This window comes from Aspergillus fischeri, genomic scaffold (assembly GCF_000149645.3).
Source record: "Aspergillus fischeri NRRL 181 1099437636264 genomic scaffold, whole genome shotgun sequence".
Taxonomy (NCBI): domain Eukaryota; kingdom Fungi; phylum Ascomycota; class Eurotiomycetes; order Eurotiales; family Aspergillaceae; genus Aspergillus; species Aspergillus fischeri.
This window is the reverse complement of record NW_001509762.1, coordinates 2,007,823-2,030,291: the sequence shown is the minus strand read 5'-3', so window position 1 is coordinate 2,030,291 and position 22,469 is coordinate 2,007,823. Positions and strand designations below refer to the sequence as shown.

At 50.8% G+C, this 22,469-nt stretch overlaps 7 protein-coding genes across 7 annotated transcripts; 5 read left to right on the top strand and 2 right to left on the bottom strand.

Moving 5' to 3' along the window:
- Positions 1–604: 604 nt before the first annotated feature.
- On the top strand, positions 605–1,668 carry NFIA_079540 (DUF3431 domain-containing protein; the record flags this gene model as incomplete). The annotated part of the gene is made up of 3 exons (XM_001259909.1): positions 605–855; positions 912–1,553; positions 1,620–1,668. The coding sequence occupies 3 exons, from the start codon at positions 605–607 to the stop codon at positions 1,666–1,668; spliced, it is 942 nt and encodes a 313-aa protein (XP_001259910.1).
- Positions 1,669–1,867: 199 nt separating this feature from the next.
- akuA (putative DSB repair complex subunit Ku70) lies at positions 1,868–4,126 on the bottom strand (the record flags this gene model as incomplete). Its single annotated transcript, XM_001259908.1, has 6 exons — positions 1,868–1,975; positions 2,033–2,260; positions 2,334–2,437; positions 2,491–3,337; positions 3,396–4,007; positions 4,061–4,126. The coding sequence occupies 6 exons, from the start codon at positions 4,124–4,126 to the stop codon at positions 1,868–1,870; spliced, it is 1,965 nt and encodes a 654-aa protein (XP_001259909.1).
- Positions 4,127–4,578: 452 nt separating this feature from the next.
- Positions 4,579–5,991, top strand: NFIA_079520 (ferrochelatase HEM15; the record flags this gene model as incomplete). The annotated part of the gene is made up of 3 exons (XM_001259907.1): positions 4,579–4,824; positions 4,896–5,478; positions 5,534–5,991. 3 exons carry the CDS (start codon positions 4,579–4,581, stop codon positions 5,989–5,991), a joined length of 1,287 nt encoding a protein of 428 aa, XP_001259908.1.
- A 772-nt stretch (positions 5,992–6,763) lies between these two features.
- NFIA_079510 (putative tetracycline-efflux transporter) lies at positions 6,764–8,651 on the top strand (the record flags this gene model as incomplete). The annotated part of the gene is made up of 3 exons (XM_001259906.1): positions 6,764–6,988; positions 7,048–8,509; positions 8,563–8,651. 3 exons carry the CDS (start codon positions 6,764–6,766, stop codon positions 8,649–8,651), a joined length of 1,776 nt encoding a protein of 591 aa, XP_001259907.1.
- A 545-nt stretch (positions 8,652–9,196) lies between these two features.
- NFIA_079500 (pentatricopeptide repeat protein) lies at positions 9,197–12,007 on the top strand (the record flags this gene model as incomplete). Its single annotated transcript, XM_001259905.1, has 1 exon — positions 9,197–12,007. One exon carries the CDS (start codon positions 9,197–9,199, stop codon positions 12,005–12,007), a length of 2,811 nt encoding a protein of 936 aa, XP_001259906.1.
- Positions 12,008–12,621: 614 nt separating this feature from the next.
- erg1 (squalene monooxygenase erg1) lies at positions 12,622–14,133 on the top strand (the record flags this gene model as incomplete). Its single annotated transcript, XM_001259904.1, has 2 exons — positions 12,622–13,798; positions 13,865–14,133. 2 exons carry the CDS (start codon positions 12,622–12,624, stop codon positions 14,131–14,133), a joined length of 1,446 nt encoding a protein of 481 aa, XP_001259905.1.
- A 1,419-nt stretch (positions 14,134–15,552) lies between these two features.
- On the bottom strand, positions 15,553–18,749 carry NFIA_079480 (PAP/25A associated domain family; the record flags this gene model as incomplete). Its single annotated transcript, XM_001259903.1, has 4 exons — positions 15,553–18,002; positions 18,067–18,285; positions 18,340–18,411; positions 18,464–18,749. 4 exons carry the CDS (start codon positions 18,747–18,749, stop codon positions 15,553–15,555), a joined length of 3,027 nt encoding a protein of 1,008 aa, XP_001259904.1.
- Positions 18,750–22,469: the final 3,720 nt, after the last annotated feature.

The following is a 22,469-nucleotide window of genomic DNA, read 5'->3' as shown; positions in this document are numbered from 1 at the left end:
GCTTTGGACGAGTTACTGGTTAGGTAACTGCCTACCGCTGCTAGTTGGTAACAGTCAAACACAGACTTTACTAAGTGGATAGTACCTTACCTATCTAGTACGTTGTACGTTAGTAAGTAGCGTGGCTCAGCCAGTGGAGAATAAGAATACTATGCCCCTCAAAACTCGAGTCAAAGCCAATGCCAAAATGAGCGCCCCCAAACACCCCCAACTCGCGACCCGTGGTTGATAGACGAATCTACCTAACACTGATCGCCCCCATATCCAATATGGATGGGGTCCCATTTTCCTGGGGTGCCTGCTCTGGGCTCTGAAGCTAATACAAGGTTCACCCTTTTCGCTCCTGAGTTCTTCTTTTCTCTTCAGCTTCTGTTGCCTTTGCCGGTTTGCGGTTGATATACTTCCCCGGCGGCCTGCTCTCACCCGGCTGCTTTGGTTGTTCCCATACTATTTTTAATATATCAGGCTGGTCCCTAACTCAATGGCTAAATTTTGGCGTTGATCTCAGGGTGTTTCTGCTTGGATATACCGTATATGCCCTCGTGGTTGGTATAGCGAGTCATCATATTGGAGATATATCACCGCCACAACCGCAACAGTCACCATGAAAAGCAGTTCCAGAATCATATGCTGCGCAACTCTGCTGCTCCTAATACCGCTGTATCTTGTAAAGGTGCACCTGGAAGATTTCTGCGACCAGTACCGTGCAGGCACATATCTGGTCGACTGGACCAAATCGCGATATTTCCCGCAGACTGTTCCCACCTTCCCTAATGGACAAGCAGGTGACAAAGTCATCGTCATGGCTAAGCTGGAGGAAGAACACACGGAGTGGGTCGAGGAAGAACTGCCAGAGTACGTCGAGGGTTCCTCGCACCAAAACCGTCAACGTTGCTAACAAACCCCGATAGCTGGCAGCGCGCAATCTACACCGTCAACCCCTCCAAAGCAACCGTCGCAGACACCAAGAAGCTCACCACCCCGCTGAACAAAGGCCACGAGTCCATGGCCTATCTCACCTACCTAATCGACCACTACGACTCCCTCCCCTCCACCATCGCCTTCCTCCACTCCCACCGCGCCGGCTTCCTCATGGCCTGGCACGTCGACGCCCCGCTCCACGATAACGTAGCAGCCATGCGCGCCCTCCAGCTCGATTTCGTCCAGCGCAACGGCTACGTCAACCTCCGTTGCAACTGGAACCCTGGCTGCAAGGCCGCCCACCGTCTCAACCGCCACGTCACTGAGCAGGTCTGGGCGGAGATCTTCGACGGAACGAGTACCCCGCCGCTGAACGCGACGACTTCCCCTGCCCGGGCAGCAATGGCCGTGGATGCAGCAGTGCCCCAGCAGAAGTTCCTGGCGAAACCGAAAGAAGTCGGCGCCGCGTGCTGTGCGCAGTTCGCCGTGTCGCGGAAGCAGGTCCTCCAGCGGCCGCGCGACGACTATATCAGGTTCCGGCAGTGGGTTATCGATACCGACAAGGACGATGCGTCGAGTGGGCGCGTGATGGAGTTCCTATGGCATGTGATTTTCGGCCAAGAGGCTGTATAGTAAGTTTTTCTGACTATATTTCCAGGGAAAGAATGTGGGTGTGGACGGGGCTGACTGTTTTGTAGTTGTCCCGATGAGGAGCTCTGCTATTGTCAGGTCTATGGGAAATGCTGATGGACTGCGAATCCTTTTGCGATGGCGTTTATATAGACGATTGTCATCTGAGATACCTGGTTGCTTACTTACCCTGTACATATAGACAATTCTTGTATTTTTTTTTAAAAACCTGACACGTTCCTTACCAGGACATCATTATTGTCATACATACTTATCATTACCCCTAACTGTTTCATATCACACGGACACGAAACTCTTATTTAGTCTCCATGTACTCCTCGACTCGCTCCATGAGATCCGCTTTCTTTCCCGCTGTCGAGCGCCCATGAGCGGTCAGAAAATCCTTGAGAACCGCTACAGTAAGCTGTATCACATATGACCTGTTAATAACCTTCAGGCAGTCGGCATGCAAGCGACTTACCTTCGAAAGACTTCCTTTCTCATAGTGAAGCCGGACCTCGACGTCCACTCCTTCGGGCCCGCTCTCCGATTTGATCCGTTTTGACGGATGACTGGAAGCTTCGTCGCTGTCGGCGGCTCGGTCTTTGGCGCTCCGTTTCACCAATGTGCTCTTTGGGCCATGCGCTGCCGGCGCCGCGTACTGTTTTTCTAATTCATCGGCCCACGACAGGACATACTCTCCAGCACGCTGGGCAGGTTAGCAATGCTTCATCACGGAAAGCGAAGAGATCAAAAGAACAACTAAACGAAATCCAACCTACCTTGTCAATCTGACGGTATTTCGGTATTGTTTTGTCTTCGGGCTTTTCGGGAAGGTCTTCATCTAATGCGAGGGCCTGTAGAATGCGATAATGCCATTGGAGCGCTGCAGGGAACAATCAGCATTACTTGTCAATGAATTAAACTCTCCCAGCTTACATGGATTTGGATATTTCTGCGGTTCGTATGACGCCTTGGGAAGCTGCAGCTGCTGCACGATCGTCCGCATTTGGTCGATCAGGGGCTCTGGCGCTACATTAAGGGTCATTTCGGGATTCTGTCTAACGTCGTCCGCGTATGGTAGAGGTATAATCCACATTCCAGGGGGAAATTTCTGAACGCCGTTTTCGTCGACCTTCTCTTCACCCGCTATCATTGCGCCCAGCACTGGAGCCGCGTTTTTGCGTGGAATGAACCAGACAAGAGCCATCTTGTGATCCTTTAAGAGCTTCTGATGCAAAGCGGAGAATACGCGCGTTGAGCCCACGTAATCCTCCTCAGAAGGGTAGATGAAGAATGGGTGCTTGACGTTGGCCCAGAAAGGGAGAGCGGAGAGTGGCTTGAATCCAATGATACGGATCACTGGGTCACCGAAGTGTCTCAGGGCCTTTTGCTCCTCAGGAGTGAATGACACCTGATCGTTACCAAATTTATATGCTTTCCGTATCTCTGACTTTTCAACGGTGCGAGCAGTATCGTCTGCGATCTGGGTAGTTACTCCTTTGACGATCTGAGGCTTCTCCCCGCCAAGCCAGACATAACAGCTGCGTGCAGGTGCCTGGCGTTTGAACAAGAGATATCCTGTCACGGAGATCTTGAAATTCGGCCCAAGCTCCAGCGGCATGTTCGAAAAATGCGCTCTGCGCGGAACCGACCGGGAATTTATGCTGGACAGGAGGCCGTTCAGCAGCGAGATCCCATCTCCGGAGGCAGTCGATACCTTTGAATCATCTTTTAGGTACACAGGAGCCTCTGCATCAGTTGGTGAGGTTTTGTAGATGATATCCTATACAATGTGAGCCACAAAGTTGCCTGCACTGACAGTCAACGCCGGCTAGTCTTACGTCATAGAACTTGGAGCTGTCGAACTCATGCTCAGGCTGAGATATCGGAAACAGCTCAATGGTCACCCCCAGATCGTAAAGATCTTTCGCGCGAACGGTGGCAGCCGATCGCTGACTCTTACTATCGCCGTGAGGGTTATCATTGTCTGTGACGATGAACAATCGCCGGGATAGAAAGTTGGGAGCTTTGGATGTGAATATCTGATTCGCACAGAAAAGTACATTCGCCATGGAGACCCGCTCTTTCGATGGCACGAGCACATCTCTTGCCTTCCCTTCGTCCTCCGCCAGAGCACGGAGTTCTTTCACCTCTCGTGCTGAAGGGACATCAAGATCCGTAAAAAGGTAGCAGTGAGGATACGATAGATCGCCGCGGCTGTTCTCGTCCTCGTCGTAGAATTTGGACGCCTGCGTCCCGTACAGTAATACGCCAATCATGTCACGAGGATTGGATATGATGCGCTGTTGCATGAGGTGGTATGCACATTTCAAAGCCGCGGTGGTTGGTGATTCTTCCACTCTCTTCTTAGGATCAGACGATGGACGCGGAGTCAACATTGAATCGCTGACTTCGATGGCGAAGAGGACAGCGTCCTTTACTGCTTTGTATCCCTGCGAGAGATATTTTAGTGATGACGTCTTGACAATGGTAGGATTTCGCATACAGTCTCATCGATCTCCTCCTCCTCTTCCACTGCCTCATCATCGCGGTATGGATTGTCATCAGCCATGATGAGAATAGTGAATGGGTTTAGAAGTTACAGCCTAGAAATGAGGAAGGAGAAAAGAGGTACATTGGAAGCAAGAAGATATGGTCGGTATTTACATCACCTCCTTCTCTGCCTTGAGTGCCTACCGCTCTGCTGCCTGCGTGCCCGCCGACTTCACGAGTGACGCGATCCCGTCATATCGGAGCAACGCGGGGGGAACACGAACGTCACGTGAATGCGCCAAGACTTGATGACCCCAAATCATTGCTGATTGGTCAAGCTTCCAGCTGGCGCTGTTCCGTCATCAACCACCTGAGGACCTAGATATGTTCTCCAGTTACAATTCCTTGCCACAATTCTTTCATTGAGTGGTCAAATACTATTCGACGTATTTTTGTGGGCTTTCAGTGTGGCTAATGATAGACAGATAGACGACGGCCGACCTTTTTAATACATTATCATCGCACCTCTCCATGGCTCTCCGCCGGCCATTAACGCTTCCGAGGCACATTCTCAATGGAGCTTGTTTAGGCTTGCGACCAGCTGTGTCTCGCACCGCTCTGACTTATGGGCAGGAGCAGAGGAAAGGGCTTGCAACAGCAGTTCCCCCGGTCACTCAAGATGCGACTGGGTCCAAAGGCCCCACGGCAATGGTCTTCCTCAACATGGGTGGGCCATCAAAGACTGACGAAGTGGAAGATTTTCTGAGCAGATTATTTGTATGCACTCCTCAATATACCCGATACTACCCCTCTGTATGAGACTGACAAGCTCTGTCTTCCTATTTCAGGCCGATGGCGATCTGATTCCTCTCGGACGACTTCAATCATACCTCGGCCCTCTCATCGCTAAGCGCAGAACCCCAAAGATCCAACGGCAATACTCGGATATTGGTGGAGGCTCGCCGATCAGGAAATGGTCCGAGTATCAGTGCGAGGAAATGTGCAAATTGCTAGACAAAATCAATCCCGAAACGGCTCCTCACAAGCCTTACGTCGCGTTCCGGTACGCCGACCCTCTGACGGAAGAAATGTACACAAAGTTGTTGGAAGATGGGTTCGGCAATGGGAAAGGAGGGCGCGCTGTCGCGTTCACACAGTACCCCCAATATTCGTGCTCCACCACGGGTAGCTCGCTAAACGAGTTGTGGAAATGGAGAACCAGGCTTGAGGGTAAGCGTGCAAATGGCGACATGGACCCCGCTGGTGGCATCCAATGGAGTGTCATTGATCGATGGCCAACGCACCCTGGCCTCGTGGAGGCTTTCGCCCGGAACATTGAGGAGCAGCTGAAGACATACCCGGAGGAGAAGCGAAACGGTGTCGTTCTCTTGTTCTCAGCCCACAGTCTGCCTATGAGTGTTGTCAACAGAGGTGAGACCCACCTTCTTACCGAACAACAAGATCTGCTCGCTAACACATTTCCCAGGCGACCCATACCCTGCTGAAGTCGCTGCAACTGTGCATGCTGTCATGCAAAGATTGAATTTCAGCAACCCTTACCGACTGTGCTGGCAGTCCCAGGTGGGACCGTCAGCTTGGCTTGGAGCCCAAACTAGCGATACGGTCGAAAACTATGTCAAACGTGGACAGACCGATATTATTCTAGTCCCCATTGCCTTCACCAGCGATCATATTGAGACTCTGTACGAGTTGGATCTGGAAGTGATTAAGGAAGCAAACTCCCCGGGAGTCAAGAGAGCCGAGAGTTTGAATGGCAACCCCATTTTCATCCAGGCATTAGCAGACATTGCCCAAGAACACCTCCGTAAGGGAGAGAAGTGCTCATTACAGATGACTCTGCGCTGTCAAGGCTGTAAGAGCGAACGGTGCCTGGAGCAGAAGAAATTCTTTGCTGGCGACCGATTTTCTTCCCTTGTAGTTTAGTTTATTTCTGTTATGGCTGTTCTCGGCCGTTGTATACAATATTAGGGTCCATTTTCTTTCCTCGGGGCGTTAAGTTGTGCTGTCAACGAGATGATCTATTCACGGAGCGCACCAAAGCAATGTATATATTGTTGAAAAGTTCGAGCATATCATCTCATTTCGTTGTTGGTCTTCAATGGTTGAGACTCTATATATAAACATTATAGACGAAGGATTTCCCATCAACGTCTCTAGTCAACCTTGACAATTATTTTGTCACCATTTAAAGTTGCACACGTGCAGCGATAAAGCACGATCCAGTCGTAGTGTCGGCGTCCCTTATCGAGAAATTGCCTGACTCCAATGGCTAAAATCTCAACCCCTGATAAGAAGGATTGATTATTGAACAAACTCTCATAGCGTCGCTTCATGATCTACTGGTTGGTCGGAATTGGGCTGACGCAAAGCCCAACGGCGAAGCCGCTCCAGCTCCGTTCCCAGTTCTCGTGAAGAATTGGTAATCATGAGTTCATGACAGCCATGTTGTGTGCGTCCACTTCAGCCCCCAAGCTATCTCCATAATCATCCCGATTCCCTTCATTCCTGGCCATCCCCTCACTTGATCATTACATTATTTCGTCCCAGGGGTGAGCGCCGTCTATGATACATATGATTCCAGATTTATTGTTATCATCGATGCCACCAAGGTTATCGCCAATGTAAATTTCGAACCTCATTCCACTTCGGGACCTAGGAGAGTTTGCAAATTTATTGAATTTCTCTATCGCCAGCGATGGAGAACGAGGAAGCCTTTGAGGCTGATGCACAGCTGCTCACCAGAGCTGTCTCGTCAAATTCTGGTGTTCGAACCATTTCAGGTGATAGTATCAAGGACACAGTCCGATTGCGTGTCCACGAAACAACGCCGTTACTAGCAGGCCATGGAAATGCGGAAGGCTCGGAGCAGAACGCAGCTGGCCAGAGGGCCGGCTGCTGGAGTTTCTTCAGACGACCTCATGTGCGTTGAGACAATGCTCACAATCCAAACCCATTCATCACGTTCTGATCTCTTTCTAGGTCTTTTGGTTGTTTCCGTTTCTGCTTCTCTATATGCTAGGGTTTGCTGGTGTTGTCGTCCCCAAGATCAATCTGATTCTCTCTCTCGTTTGCAGGGACTATCTTTCCAAGAAGGCTTCACAGGATCCTAACTTTACGTATCTGCCGGTCATCATTGGGGAAGACAACCCCCAGTGCCAGGTGCCTGAGGTGCAATCTCTCGTGGCTCAATTCCAACTCTACCTCAATTTGATTGCAGGAATCCTATCCGCATTGGTCAGTCCGCGGCTCGGTCATGTGTCAGACCGTTATGGCAGGACAAAGTTGATCGCTTTGAGCTCGCTGGGAGCTGTGCTTGGTGAAACACTCACAGTCCTTGTAGCAGCCAGGCCAGAGCAATTTTCCATCAACCTGCTCTTAGTAGGAGCTCTACTGGACGGCATTGGAGGCTCATTTACCACGATTTTGGCGCTTGCTACCTCTTATGCTTCTGATTGTACTGCCCCAGAAAAACGTAGCGTGGCGTTTGGATATCTCCACGGCGCTCTCTTCGTTGGATTGGCGTGTGGGCCACTCATTGCAGCGGTCGTCCTGAAGAAGACCGGGGAGATAATACACATTTTCGCTGCTGGCTTGGCTTTCCATGCGCTATTCTTCTTCATGGTTCTGCTCGTCATTCCAGAATCGCTGTCAAAGGAGCAACAGCAAGCTGCGAGAGAGAAACACCGGAGGAGGTTCACTCAAAAGGAAACTGCTGGCTGGTTTTCTCCTTCTTGGTTACAGCATCTGAACCCAAAGAACCTCATCACACCACTCTCCATTTTGTGTCCGCCTGTTGGACGCCCCAGCTCTCTTTTTCCGAACCGCAAGGGCGCAAGCCCTGCCCTGCGAAGAAACATCATACTTCTTGCTGCCATCGATACAGTCGTATTCGCTGTTGCCTTAGGCACGGCCCAGCTTGTGATCATTTATGCTGAATTCATGTTTGGATGGGGAAATGTCGAATCCAGCATCTTCATCTCGATCGTCAGCACTGTGCGCGTGCTCGTTCTTTTCTTGGTGCATCCTATCGTCACACGCATCTTCCACAAGCGTACCGCCGAACAGCGCGCTATCCCCGGGTCCAATAGGGTGGAGCTTGTGGTTATACAGATATCCATCTTTTTCGATTTTCTTGGCTATGTGGGATATACGCTTGTACGAAGCAGTGCGCTCATGACTCTTTCGGGCATTGTCGCCGCTCTAGGAAGCCTAGCTACGCCTACGCTGCAATCATCATTGACGAAACACGTGCCCCGTGAGCGAGTCGGGCAAATACTCGGTGCTAAAGGGCTCTTGCATGCTCTGGCTCGAGTGATCGCGCCTACTTTATGCAATCTCGTCTACAGCCTGACAGTGGGCAAATTTACTCAAACAGTCTTCGTTTCTCTGGCAGCTGTGTTTTTCTTGGCGATCTGCAGTAGCTTCTATATAACACCAAATGGTTCGGCATTATTCCCTTTCACCTAGCAGATACGAAATGCTAACGCTATGCAGTATCCATTGACGAGTCTCGGCCAGGCAGTCCTCTACATGAGGCAAACGAAGACGGAGAATTGGATGAGGACACTCTCTTACGGTCTTAGAATTATATACAAGGCGGGACTAGTGATAGACCCTTTGCTGTAATGTGTACGTTTTTGGTTCGGCGTACGGAGTACCTTTAGTCACAATTGTTTCTGAATACTGAAATCATTTCATAAGTCCACGATGAAGCTCAGAGGAGCTGGTTACGATTATATCTCTACAGGTACAATAAGGGACACTCTAAGAATTTTCGTGTTCGATGTCAATTATACAGATTTGAGGATTGTAGGAAAACAGGAGAATATAGGTAAGCTGATAGTTGTCGTATGATCTTGGCTGGATCCGGAGAGCGATCGGAGGACTACGGCACGCGACAAAGCCTGCAAGTGCACCGCATGCAAACTTTCCGCTGCAGCTCAGGAAAAGTCCACCGAAACTGCCCCGTTGAAGCTCCCACCCCAATTGTGCCCATTGGCGTCCCTCAACTTTTCTTTTGGGCATTGTCCCCATTAGTTGAGCTTTATCTCGGTTTACTGTTCATATCAATGCTTCACAGGTGATACCCATAGAACCCGCCGCCTGCGGTGCAATAGGTTCTACCACCATGCTCTCGAAACCAACCAACAGCCCCCCGGCTGTCCCCTCTCGAAATGCTCTCCGAGTTCTGCGTAGATTGGCGCTTGCCGGCTCAACTGTGGGCAGTTTCTGCACGGTCGCAGCCATCACCTACGATGTCCATCGCCGAGTCCGAGTCGCCGAGCGCATTGTCGAGAATAAACGGGCCCTGCAGTCCTCCGCACCCAACTACGATGCCACGTCTGCCGCGAAACGACTCGCCCGTATGATGGAAGCAGCGGAAGCAGGCGAGTTTATGGGATTGGCGTCGTTGAAGGAGGCGGACAGAAAGATACGAGAAGGGCAAGCTACGCAGGATGACGATGTGGTAGCTTTGCACCAGGAGGGCTTTCGACGTCCGGGCATGGGGTTGGAGGATCCGCGGGGCGCAGTCCAGGCAGAGTCGTATCTGGAGACTGCCCGTTCGCAGCTTGTCGATGCGCTTACATCACGGCCGAATTTTGAGAGTGGCTTGGGTCGAAGGGATTTTGTTCCTCCTAGGCAGGTCCCGGTTGTCGACGCCATGGAGCGGACGAAAAATGCTATAGAATTAAATCATGCCAGCTCGCCGGTGCAACTTTCGGATGCATTACCCGAGGGCGAGGAATCGCAGAGTGTAGGGCAGGTTATTGTCCCGACACGGATGCAGGAACTTCTCGACCGCGGTCGTCCCATTGAGGCGGCCCAAGTTTTTCTGGAGGCACATTCCGCTTCATTGAACGGCATATCTTCTGACAGGAAGGAAATGGCTGCGAAGGTATTCTTCGTCAACTGCAAAGAGGACAATGTGTTTATTGCCAGAAGTGTGTTTGAGCGGTTGGAAGAGGTGGATAAAATCACGCCTGAGATGTGGAAGACGTTGATGCTGGCTTTGGCGAAGAAAGGTTGCATTGAATCAGTTGCGAGTGTTTATACGCGATACATGCGCAAGTTCCCTTGCCCTCCGGAGATGGTGGACGTTGTGCTGCGGAGTTTGCTTGAATCCCACAGACTCACCACTGCGAAATGGTTCCTCTTGCGCAATCTACAACATGACCGTGATTGTGGCTTGTGCGGAGCCTACCTCTCCGGCCTGTGGAGGAAGACAAGAAGCATCGAGTTGTTGAACGGGCAGTTGAAGAAGATCTTGACAATTCTTCCAAAGTTCGAAAAACAACCTAGCGACAAACTGTTTAACCCAGTGATCAAGGCATATGTTGAATTTGGGCGTGTTGCCGATGCCGAAGCTCTGGTTCATGATATGACCACTTTATACGGGCTCCCTCTTCGTTGCCGAACTCAGGGCCTATTGGTATACGCCAAGGCTCTGAACTGTGACTGGGAGGGAGTTGACGCAGGACTACAAGAGATGCACAAACTCAAGCTGACGAGACGCCGGCGAGACTTCGTTCCAATTTTTGATCGAATATTTCTGGAGTACTGGGTCTCACATTCGGGGATTGAGATTCGCAATTTTGTGTTCCGGTACCTCGATAAATTTGACATTGTCCCCGATCGCGTGCTCTACAAGCACATCCTGGAGGCCTTTGTGGAGAAAGGAGACAAGGAAATGATTGCTGAATTTACAAGTATGGCGAAGCAGCGATCGTGGAACATCCCCATAAACGAGCAGCAATTCTTGGAGATACTACGGTCTCGTCGCCTCGCATTGGAAGGAGCACCAGTGGGGTTCTGGCAAATGCTGCAAGCAGCGCGTGTAAAGTATGGGCACAGCTCCACGTCTCAACGTATTATGGGCTATGACCAACAGTCATTCCCTTTGCCGGAAGTCAACAGCATGCCATATACACAGAACCCGCTATCGTGGTACCAGAGAACGATGCAAGAGACAACGCCGTCGAAACCTGTTGACCAATATCAGAAACTCCATAAGCAGATGGCCCATTATTTGCACGCTGGGAAGCTGAAGGAAGCATTGAGGTGTTTTCAAAATGCTAAAAATGCCCGGTTCCAGATGAGGCAGCTTCACGTTGAATTGGCGGTCATAGCGACTTTGCTTGAGGACGGTCTCAGTGCAGCGCGCACTCTCATCGAGACTGAATGGCGGAGTATCCGTCACCTTGTCCGCTTCACTCCTATCTTCTTCCGTCAAGTCATGGCGGTCGATGAGGATGCAACTGGCCACATTGTCCAGATGGCAGTCCTGCGCTTCTACCAGCTTTGTTGGTCTACGAAAAACATGAAGGTCAAGCACCACCTTACCGTTGCGACAAGCCGTCGCTTGATCTCCCAACATAAGCCGGAAATGGCTCTGGAGCTTCTGACGGCCGTGTACATGTCCCGCTATAGGTTTGCAGCGACCTTTGACGGGGTTTGCATGAAGATGTTTGCGCGCGCCTTCGCCGCGACAGACAACATTCTAGGCTTACGATGGTGTATTCTTACTGCTTTATCACGCGATAGTGCACTCAATCGTGATTTTGTGGTGGAAGTTCGCCGAATCTTGGGCACTCTAAGTCCACCTTCGGCGGTGGATGCCACCGCCGGCCCCGTCACCCATGAGCAGCTGGAATACCTTCATTATATCGCCGATCTGCTCGAGGAGAAGAATGAGGGGTGCTCCCCGATATGGGAACTCAAGCATGACGCCACACTGAAGCAGTCTTCGAGGCAACAGTTGAAGCAACCTCTCGACGCAAGACGTCTTTTCAACCAGTCCGATGTCCGCGAGACCGTCAAGCGATGGGACGAAGAATACGAGTTGGAGGCAGTGCTGGGTAGGATTGACAATGACCCGAACTCGATTGCTGCTCGATGGAACGAGAGTCGTCGTTCACATCAGAAGAGTGCGGGTTTATGACGATCGGTCTGATACCATCTAGGAAGTGGTTGCAACTGCAACCCCTGGCTGAGCCTTTATTGGATCATGCGATAGGCTCCTTAGCCACTGTATATATACTATTGACACTCTGTACTTTACTCTATTGTGCGGTTTATTACTGCCATTACTACTCATCGGAAATAGAATAGAGATGATGAGGTTGGATGCAAATATCACGGATATGGCCGAAACCTCTTGCTCCTTTTGCAGGCAACAACGCCGAACGGTATCCAATAATAATCATTGTAATTGATCGGATCCGATCAGACCAGACGATGCTCTTTTCCGGTCCTTTCATTGATCATACGGTGTTCCTGGATTTCTCTCACCAATAAGAATCTAGCACAGCGGAAAGAGGAAAGCCAGTCTTTCACATGTCACGCCACTGCCCACTCTTGGCCCCTTTCCAATAAAAACACTTAAGGTAAGTAAGTCTCCGATCTTTTTCTATCTCCGCCATCCCATCCTCTTAATCAATTGCTTACCCTGCCACTGACTCGCTGTCGCTCAGAGGAGGGGGAAAAAATATGCACCGTGCTTCTCACCAATTCCCTCGATTCCTTCGATTTTGCTGACCGAATTCCCTCCGCACAATGGCTACCACTCCGATCAACGGCCATGCCACCAAGTCTCCCTCCTTAGATGCGGCCGAAGCCCGCCGACTCAAACACAACCATGCCGATGTCGTGATTATAGGTGCAGGAATTCTGGGCTGCGCGCTGGCAGTCGCATTAGGACGACAGGGGCGGAGTGTCATTCTCCTGGAAGCCTCGCTGAAAGAGCCAGATCGCATTGTGGGTGAATTGTTACAGCCTGGCGGTGTACAAGCTTTGGAGAAGCTTGGTCTCCGCGATTGTCTGGAGGGCATAGACTCGATTCCCGTGGAGGGCTATTATGTTTCGTATTTCAAAGACCCCGTGACAATCCCCTACCCGAAGCCTACGCCCACGTCGCCCCCGCCGGAGGGCCGCTGCTTTCACCACGGCCGGTTTGTGATGAAGCTGCGCGAGGCCGCCATGGCATGCCCCAACGTCAGTGTTGTTGAGACCAAGGCGACGGACCTGGTCACTTGCTCGCACACCCAGCAGGTTCTCGGTGTCGAGTGCACGTCCAAGGATAACGTCCGGGCCTGCTACTTTGGCCACCTCACCGTCGTTGCTGACGGCTACGCCTCCAAATTCCGCAAGCAACATCACCCGCATACCCCCAAGGTCCGCTCGAGGTTCTGGGGTCTCGAGCTGATCGATACGAAGCTCCCGAAGCCTTACTATGGGCATGTTTTGCTGAGCGATAATGCCCCGATCCTCCTGTACCAGATCGGCACGCACGAGACCCGCATCCTCGTTGACATTCCCGAAAACCTCCCATCAGCGTCCGTCAAGAATGGTGGTGTGAAGAGCCACATGCGGAACGTCGTCCTCCCTTCACTTCCTGAATCCGTACATCCAGCCTTCATTGCCGCCTTGGAACAAGGCCAGCTGCGGTCGATGCCGAACTCCTTCCTCCCCGCCGCCGCGAACAGAACTCCGGGCCTGGTGATCCTCGGGGATGCCCTCAACATGCGACACCCATTGACAGGAGGCGGAATGACGGTCGCCTTCAATGATGTCGTGACGCTGCGCGATCTCCTGAGCCCAGAGAAGGTCCCCAATCTGGGCGACACAAAGCGAGTCATGAAGCAGCTCTCGACCTTCCACTGGGAGAGGAAGAAGTCGGCCTCCGTCATCAACATCCTCGCACAGGCGCTATATGCTCTATTCGCCGCAAATGGTGCGTTCATCTCCTCCCTCACTCACTCATCCCTGAACTGAATCACAACTGACCTCTCACCAACAGACCAATACCTCCGAGCCCTCCAACGCGGCTGCTTCCGTTACTTCCAACTGGGACTCATCGACGGCCCCGCAGGCCTCCTCGGCGGCCTCATTAAAAAACCCTCCGTCCTCTTCGTCCATTTCTTCTCCGTCGCCCTCCTCTCCCTCTGGGTCCTCCTCTGCGAATACCCTCCCTACCTCTTCCCCGTCGCCGTCTTCAAATGCATCATGACCTTCTGGACGGCCTGCGTCGTCATCTTCCCATACATGCTAATTGAAGCCTTCTGCTGAGCAACACGTTTGGTATCATGATTAGTAGACGCTAGCGGGACTCTGTATTTCGGCACACCCGCGCTTCCATCTCCCTTCTTATCCATGTTTTCCTCTTATGTTAATATGTATTTCTAATTCTGTTCGGATTCGTCTATATTATGTAATTACTTATTTACCTTATGTCCTCATACTCCCTTCTTGTGCTTTGACTCTCCGTCAATCCCCTTTCAAGCTTGCGTGTTCTGCTACTTCTAACGAAGATATCCTCTAGAGGCTATTGTTACGCTCTGTATGGACGTCATTGATGTATATACGTTTCGTGTATACAATTCGGGAAAAGAAGAGCTATAGAACCAGGATCCCTGGCCGATCAACCTTCATTGATCTGCGTTTCTATACAATTTCCAAATTTCCACATTTATTCATTGTCCATCCTGACTGGCATAATATCTAACACACCCACACAAACGCAAATTCTTTCCGAGACAAGAAACACAAACGGAAAAAGTGTACACTGACCCACTCGCCTGGCTCCCTGCTATGATGGTATAGACGATCATGATGATGATAATGCCGATTGGAAAGCAACCATGAAAACCAAGCCGACCACGGTTTAAACAGGCAAAACAGAATGAAATGGGGAAAAAAAAACAAGGTAACCAGACTCTTCACTGGCTCTGTGTATCGGACAAGCTCATTCAATCCACTGTATGAATGTTTTTGTTGGTCGTAATATTTGCTGTATGTCCCCTGCTCTCTTTTTGGTAAACGTAAATAGAAACAGAAGACGATGAAAGGAAAATGCATAGCCCGCATGCAAGGTGGACGGACACTGAACCACAGAGACAACTAAAAAGGCGCAAATGACAATCCGAAGGAGATATGGTCAACTCCAAGGGACATGGCCAAGGTTAGAAACGTCAACATGTCGAAGAATCAAATGCAACAAACAGACGCAGATGTCGTATGCAATTATGCAAATCCCGCAAGCAATCCACGGACAGACTTCAAGACTGCCAAAAGCCGCAGTCTGACCTTGTAAACGCCGACAAGGAACGGGGAAATGGAAGACGAGCGCAAACTCAGGAAAAGAGGAAGACGAAGCAATATACCTTCCAGGTCAATTGAGCTGGAACAGTCCGCAAAAATCAAGACAACGTCGAGGATACCGCCTCTTTTATACAGAAATGATAGCTCTCCCCAAAAGGCAAATTCAAGCAGCGATTTCCCTTTAATCGACGAGCCAAACGGGAACTCCTTCATAGGTGATGGACAGGTGCTGGATGGTGACGTAAACGCTCGGTGACGGGTCAATTTGAGATGGTCCGCAGAAGGACGCCCGCGGTCCAGGTTGACTCAAAGGCCTGGGTTCATAACACCAGAGTGGATAGAGGCTGAGGAACTTTGAAGCAAAAGCGGGAGATCATCTTGCCTTGCTCATCCGCCTTTCCTCAACGACTCGTCCGCAGGTAGAGGCTCAGCACCCGCATGGAAGCCAGATCGGGGCTCCATTGGCTTGGCATTCTTTTTCTGCTTTTTCTTGGTTGTCTGCCATCCATTGCTTCCATGATTGCTAGTTGAATCAAGAGTCGACGCATTGATACCGTTGGGCTTGCGAGGCGCATGGGCAATGTGCCGTTCCCTGCTATCCGCCGGCCCAGCAGAGATGTTGTGTGGACCGTCATGACGGTTCTTAGGCTTCGTCTTGTGGGTAACGGCGTTCGATTTGTCAGACGAATCCGCATTATTCGAGCGACGTTTGCCAACCGCTGGCGGCCCATTTGGATCCGCTGCCGGCGACGGTCCCGACGGAGGCAGTCCTTTTTCTAGGCCATATTGCTTGGAGCGGGAGCCATCCTGATCCGATATCTCATGACGCGGCTGAACGCCTTTGAACCTTTCTGGGCTAGACCTGGGTGAGGTGTCGGTGACATTTTCTCCATTGGAAACATGGAGATTTTGCAACCTGCTTGAGAGTAGACCAGGCTTCCCGTGGTGCCCATTGACCCAGACGTCCGTTGCATTTCCTGACTTGGAAGCATCAATCGTCTGCCTGGTAAAGTACGCTGATTGATCGATCTCGACTGAGCTATTGTCCTGGTAGTCCTGGGAAAGCGAGTCGGAGATGCTGGCGGGGGTGTCCGTGTTGCGATCGTCAGACGCAGAAGTACAGTGGCTCATAGTGGCGTACTGATCATAACTCTCTCCAGAAACCGAAGTGCGCTGTTCACTCAAAGGGACGGAGCCATCGACTATCAGAGGGCCGTTCCGGTCGTGAGAGGCCACTGGTCGAGGAGTGGCTCTCTGATATGATGACGCGGGTTTGGCAGAGGGCGCAACACTGCTCTCAGGGGGGGAGCCAAAGGTCTCATTGGTAGGTATCGTGGACATGTATTCCTGCGGGGCTCCAACAAACGGCAGAATGCTGCCATTCTGGAGTGCCAGACCTACCGGGGCTGGCAAGGGCGATAGCATGGCATTCTGATGATACATTTGCAATTGCGGAGAAGTTGCCAAATAGTACCCCATGTACTCAGACGGTCGGTTTTCATCCAGATACGGTGTACGGGACACGTTAGGGAGACTGCTGGGCATAAAGGAATTCTCGTCCTCGGTCTGATTCCCTTCCGGGGGAGATACAGAATTGTTGCGCTGTTTTGGGAGATGGGAATTGTCGACAGGCTGAGAGACGGAATACAGCGGAGCAAAGCTCGGGAGAACCGGGGAGTTCGCAGGTCGTGCCGGCTGTGAGTGTGCCCTGAGTGATCGACCAGGAGAGCTATTTGCTATGGACTGGCGACGCGGTGTACGTCGGAGCTCGGGAAGAGCAGATGCGGCAGAGGGCGACGGGGGATTCGTGCTACTCCCCTGTACGGGAGTGACAGCGACCGGAAGATAGGTGGAATTGTTGTACGCGTGCGGACGCAAACTCGCGCTGAGAGGCGGATGAGTCCCGGACCTAGACCGAGACCCATCATCTACACTCGATTCAGGCTGCGGCTGTTGCTGCTGAGGAATGGGAAACTGTATGAACGGCTGGCGGATGAGTACTGGAGGGGGCCTCCCTGTGAGCAGCGCCTGGTTTTGCAATTGCAATCGCAATTCCTGCTCTTGTGCTTGCAGGATTTGGATTTGCTGGTACAGGTGATCGTGCAACAGGTACTGTGCGTGCTGCGCCTGTAGAGATAGTTCCGTGGCACTCATGCTGGGATTCAGCTGGCGGAAACCGTTGGGCTTGTTCGGTGTATTCGATGAACGGCGGCCTCCGGAATGGCCACCGCGTGTGTAGTGATTCGAATGGCGCCCTCCACGACCTCCACGGCCGCCCCGGGAAGGTTGCGGCGGAGCCGTCAACGTAGGTCGTGGTTGAGGAGGCGGTCGCTCCCATGATCGCTCTTCCTCAGGCGGGTATTCATACTGCTCACAGCAATCCTCGAGGTTGCCCTCGGACACTGCCTTGAAAGCCCTACGCAACTCCATGTGGACGCCTCGAAATGACGTGTCATCCGCTGTATTGCCCAGATTCCTCGACGTGTTGAATGGCTCTTCGACGCAGAGACGATTGTTCTGAAGAAGGTGCCACCCCTTCTCCTCTTTCGATATCAACTTGCCTTCCCGCACGGATATCACGTACTTCTCATAGTCGAGCTCATGGCCATAATACCGGAAGAATTGGAAGAGCAGCTCCCCGAGCGTCTGCTTATTTTTTCGCCCATACCCCACGAGGGAACTAAGATCATCGTCGAACGAGCAAACTAGGCCGTCTGTTGTCACTCGTTTCTTGTGAGGTCGTGCCTGGAGACTCGGGAGCACGGGAGGTTCCCGTGTTTGCAGGAAATTGATGATCAGGCAGATCCAGGTATAGGAACTTAATGTGCCTCCAAGCCCTACAGCAGAATTGTTACAACGGAGTGTCACGGGGATACCTGCTCAGAACGGGGCAAAACTTACCTGCATCGTTAAGGATCCTCCGTTTTGTCCAGTATTTGATGATCATGGCCAAAGGCCGAACACGCTCGTCGATTTCGACATACGTTCGCACCATACGCGTATTTTCCAACGCCAAAGTGTTGTTGACATTCATATCACACGCAAGACGTAGCTCCGGATCCCAGATCTTCACGATTGGGACTTTCGCATGTGAAACACAAACAACCCTTTCCATTCCATCTGCGGGCATTGTCAGTGAACGGTGGCAACGAACATCAGCCTAAGACACCTTACGCTTTGCGAGAACTTCAGCGAGCAGACACACGTGTTCCAGCTCTTTATATGTCGTCGTTATACATATATCCACTGCTACAAGTCAGCCTTCAAGAATTTCAGACTCTGCACCATGACCACTCACCGTCTGAATCGCTTGAGCAGAGCTTATTCCCCGACGACCCGAAGACATGAACCTTAATATCATGACCTGGCCACTGATCATTGAAGAGTTTCTCCAACTTTCGAACCAGCTGACGCCGCCGGTCGTCGCTCTCCGCTGACGGTAATAAACGATCGTATACCTCCAACATATCCTTAGTCAGTCTCTTCTCCTCCTCTGCTTCAAGCCGCTCTTTGAGACCTTCTTTTTCCTCCGGTAACAGATCAGCACCTATTGTATAAGGCATCCTCCGTCGGAAAAAGGCCATTGCTGTTTCATATTTGCAACCTGCGAACGGCTTCCGTAACGACGGAGGAAAGTGTATTGACTCGGAATGGGTCGAGCGTGGCGACGTGCTTCCGTGAGGGGGGGAAGGCGTCCTCGAGTGGAATGAAAGATTGCGCGTATGTTGATATGGGGTGGAAGGAAGGGAATTCGACTGTTGTGAGGCTAGGGGAGGACGAGAAGTTGCCTCTGTAGAGGTATCGGTGGACAAGTTCCACGGCATGGTGGAAGGCTTTCCCAACGCTATCGGAGACTTTCCACCTGTGGTCGAGGAGAACTTAGCATTCTCATAGGTATCTGAGATCATATAGATACTACTCCAACGTCGTCGAGCAACGTTGGCTCCAAAAGATGATTTGAGGGGGCCGTTGTTGAGCGAATTGGACGCCTAGTGTGCGAACCTCTTCCCGCAACTCCGGACCGATTCAACTTCGAACCGACTTTGCAACCAGAAGCAAGCCACCCAGCGGGGTAATATACGACTGCCGATTGTTCCCAATAACAACTCGTGTTCGGCAGACGGTACACGAATCTTTGAAGAAGGCGAACAGCCCAGGGGAGAACAAAAGGGCTCGACGCAGAGACCGACAGGCGAGCTAGGTCAGCAAAATCGGATTTTTCGCTGCGCTACCGACGAACGACGAACAATGCGTATCCGTTGGTGACGATAATACTCCCGGCAAAAATTTTCCAAGCAGACGATGAGCCGAAAATTCAATAGGATGCGAACGAGAGCGAATGAGTTGGTGTTCCTTTGCGGTCGATCGGGAATGTCGGGGCTCGATGACTGCGCATCGATCGTCTAAATAGATAGAGGAGCTTTTTTTAAGGGGAGAGCGAACCACGCTTAACCAGGAAGTACGCGCTCTCCAAATGGCCACACAACTTAGAACAAGAAAAAAAAAAATATTGTACAGAAGAAAATCCTCTTGGTATCAAGTAAAGGGCCAGCCTGAACGGATTTTTTGTTCCTGATCGGGGTACTGCGGGTTTCGCACACGTTGCTGAGGATTCGATGGGGAAAGGCAGCGCGCGGGAGGGGAATGAGGTGGTGAGCCTGAGCCAGGGGGCATTCAACTCAGCGTACAGCGGTAAGGCCAGTGGCACAGCCGACAATAGACCGTGTGGGTGTCGATAGATCCACCAATTCCAGGTGCAGAGAACTGTCCAAAAAAGCAATTTCAAAAGGGAAATATGAAGGTGAAATGAAAGGAAACTGGAGACAGAATAAAGAGAAATATCGGGAGTTTCAGAAAGAAAGCGACAACGGAACGTTGTGCTGTAGTCGATGGGGAACGCTTGTTTCTGTTTGGATTCAATCCCAAATAGATAGATGACAGGTCTCGCGCAATCCTGTTAAGGAGTGTCCAGATCCTATTGTCTCCTCTCTGATTATGGCAGGTGCATGGGAGTATCCGCGAGACTGAAGAGTCTTGAAGAATAATAAGGCAGGTATTGACTAGCTCTTGCTTCAATGGATGTTTTGCTATTATTGTTTCCCTTGATCATTATTGAGCCCACATCACACCTCTGCCTGAGGCAGTTAATTACTTCCCCAACATCAGGGGTTACTTCGATGCTCGGTCCATAGGTAATGTAGTTAGCCTATTTTCTCATATCTAAGTAGCCTTGAAGTTTCCGTTTGAAGATTATTACCACGAAAGTACTCTAGACCTAGATACTGCAGAATTCCCACTTCGCGAAAACCATCAGTCTCGAGATATTACAAGTGGCCTGCCCCTCAATGCTACTGCTGTGAATAACTCAATAAGTTACTCTGATCATGATAAGACCTAATATGATTTATTATTCGAGGCTCCCTCGCTGTCTTTGATCTTGTTCTTTGTTTACATTGAGACAGCATCCTGGCTGGTCCACTATCAATAGTACCTTGGTAATTCCAACTAGGTACTTTCCATTATTGATCATCCCCTCTCCTTTCTGCCCCGCGATTCTCGGACCTCATTAAAGACTAGCCACAGTCCTCGAGGACCTGTCTCGGCCCCTGCTCCGGATATGTCTAGGTTGCGGGCACGTGTTACCGTTGCTCTACCTTAGGGTCTTTGCTCTTGACCGGTCACAAGCGCCAACGGGAACACGGCGATGCTCACCTCTGCAGTGGCATCCAGCATCCTCTCCTTTGCCTTGCATCGTACATGAAGATCGTTCCAATCATCGATGCTTGGCCATTGCTTTCCTTTCGATGTCCGATTGAGAAATAAAGATTCCGTCAGGGCAAATTTGCGATTTATCACATAGTACTCCATATAAAACACTAGCGTTCTAGCCAGTGTATCTCGGGTACTGCCTGTATCTTCTCAGCTTTCATTCAAACGCTCCAAAAGGACCAAAACTGTCCATAGCTCCTATCGCACCATGAAGGGAGGACCAAGTTAACCCGATCCAGCAACCGAGTCCAAATGCGGTAGCATCAACTGGGCAAAGGACAAAGAGGTTTTAAAGCCACTTTGGGAGTTTGTAGGAGCCTTTATGTAGATTCTAGCGTGGCCTTGATCTCGGCCGCGAGGAAGACTTGTGGTGGATATCTAATATGCAGGAGTCAGGAACCGTGCCACATGTTTCTAGACGTTTAGCAAAGCGGTTCGCCTTGGCTATGGGCTGTGCGTAGTCGACGAGAAAGAAAAGATATGTAGAGCTGATAGTCCCTATATTGGGGACTCAGAATTCGGGACGGCAGGTGTTTATCACTGGAAGCTGGCTTCTAACGACAAATAAGCCTGCTGTATCAATTCAAGAAGATCCCCTCCCTGCGAATGATAGCAGTCCTTACCTATGAAATTATACTGTGCCATTTGATACAGGCATTATGAGGTAACCAACAATAGAATATTGACATGCTGACATAGTCCGACATAAAGGCACTTTCTACTCTCTATCTACACTCTACCTGGTATAGAACAGATCTACGTTATTTCATCTCCAGTCAGTCTTTTGAAGAGTCAGGCGTGAAAATGCAATGGAGCAATCCGCCAATGATGAGAGGCCAAGAATGCACCCATTCTCAGCGGTCGTAGAGACGGCCGGATGCAAGTGAAGATATGGGGCTGTCACCTCCATACCTGCCTTAGTCTACTCCATCGTGACGGAATTCTCAGAGATGATCCAAGTGTAGTCGCAAGGGTCCGAGTGCCGTCCGGGATCAAATTGCCCCACCATCCTCACTTTGGCAGTCAGTGGTGTACTGCTTACTAGTATACGGGCTAGAAAGTTAAACTTTGCTGCTGTTGTACGGAATACGTCGAACGCAGAGTCTGAAAGTTGGACATCTGCAGTGTGATGTAGGGGTGGTAGTTACCTCGAGAGTACATGTTGGGCTGATTGACTGGTACCAAGAAGAAACAGGGTGGGATAGCCACCTATGACTGAATTGGGTGCAAGCTTGAACAATATGATTCTGTGGTGGCTATTAGTGCAATTTTGCTCCTGAGATATAGTGGACAGCAGTTCATAGAGTTATGAACAGAATATGTCGATGTCTGTCGCCTAGGATGGCTATAAGAGACGAGCTATTTGCTTGTGACCGTCAAGGTTCAAGGTTGAGATGCACTATGTAAGGAGTAGACAGCAGCTAATCAGGTTGAGCTGCAGACGATGATATCCAGGATAGAGAGGCAAGTATCTTTCAAGATTCTATTCAGTCATAGTAAATAGACGGATTGAGATGGCGCGGTTGGGAGGTGGG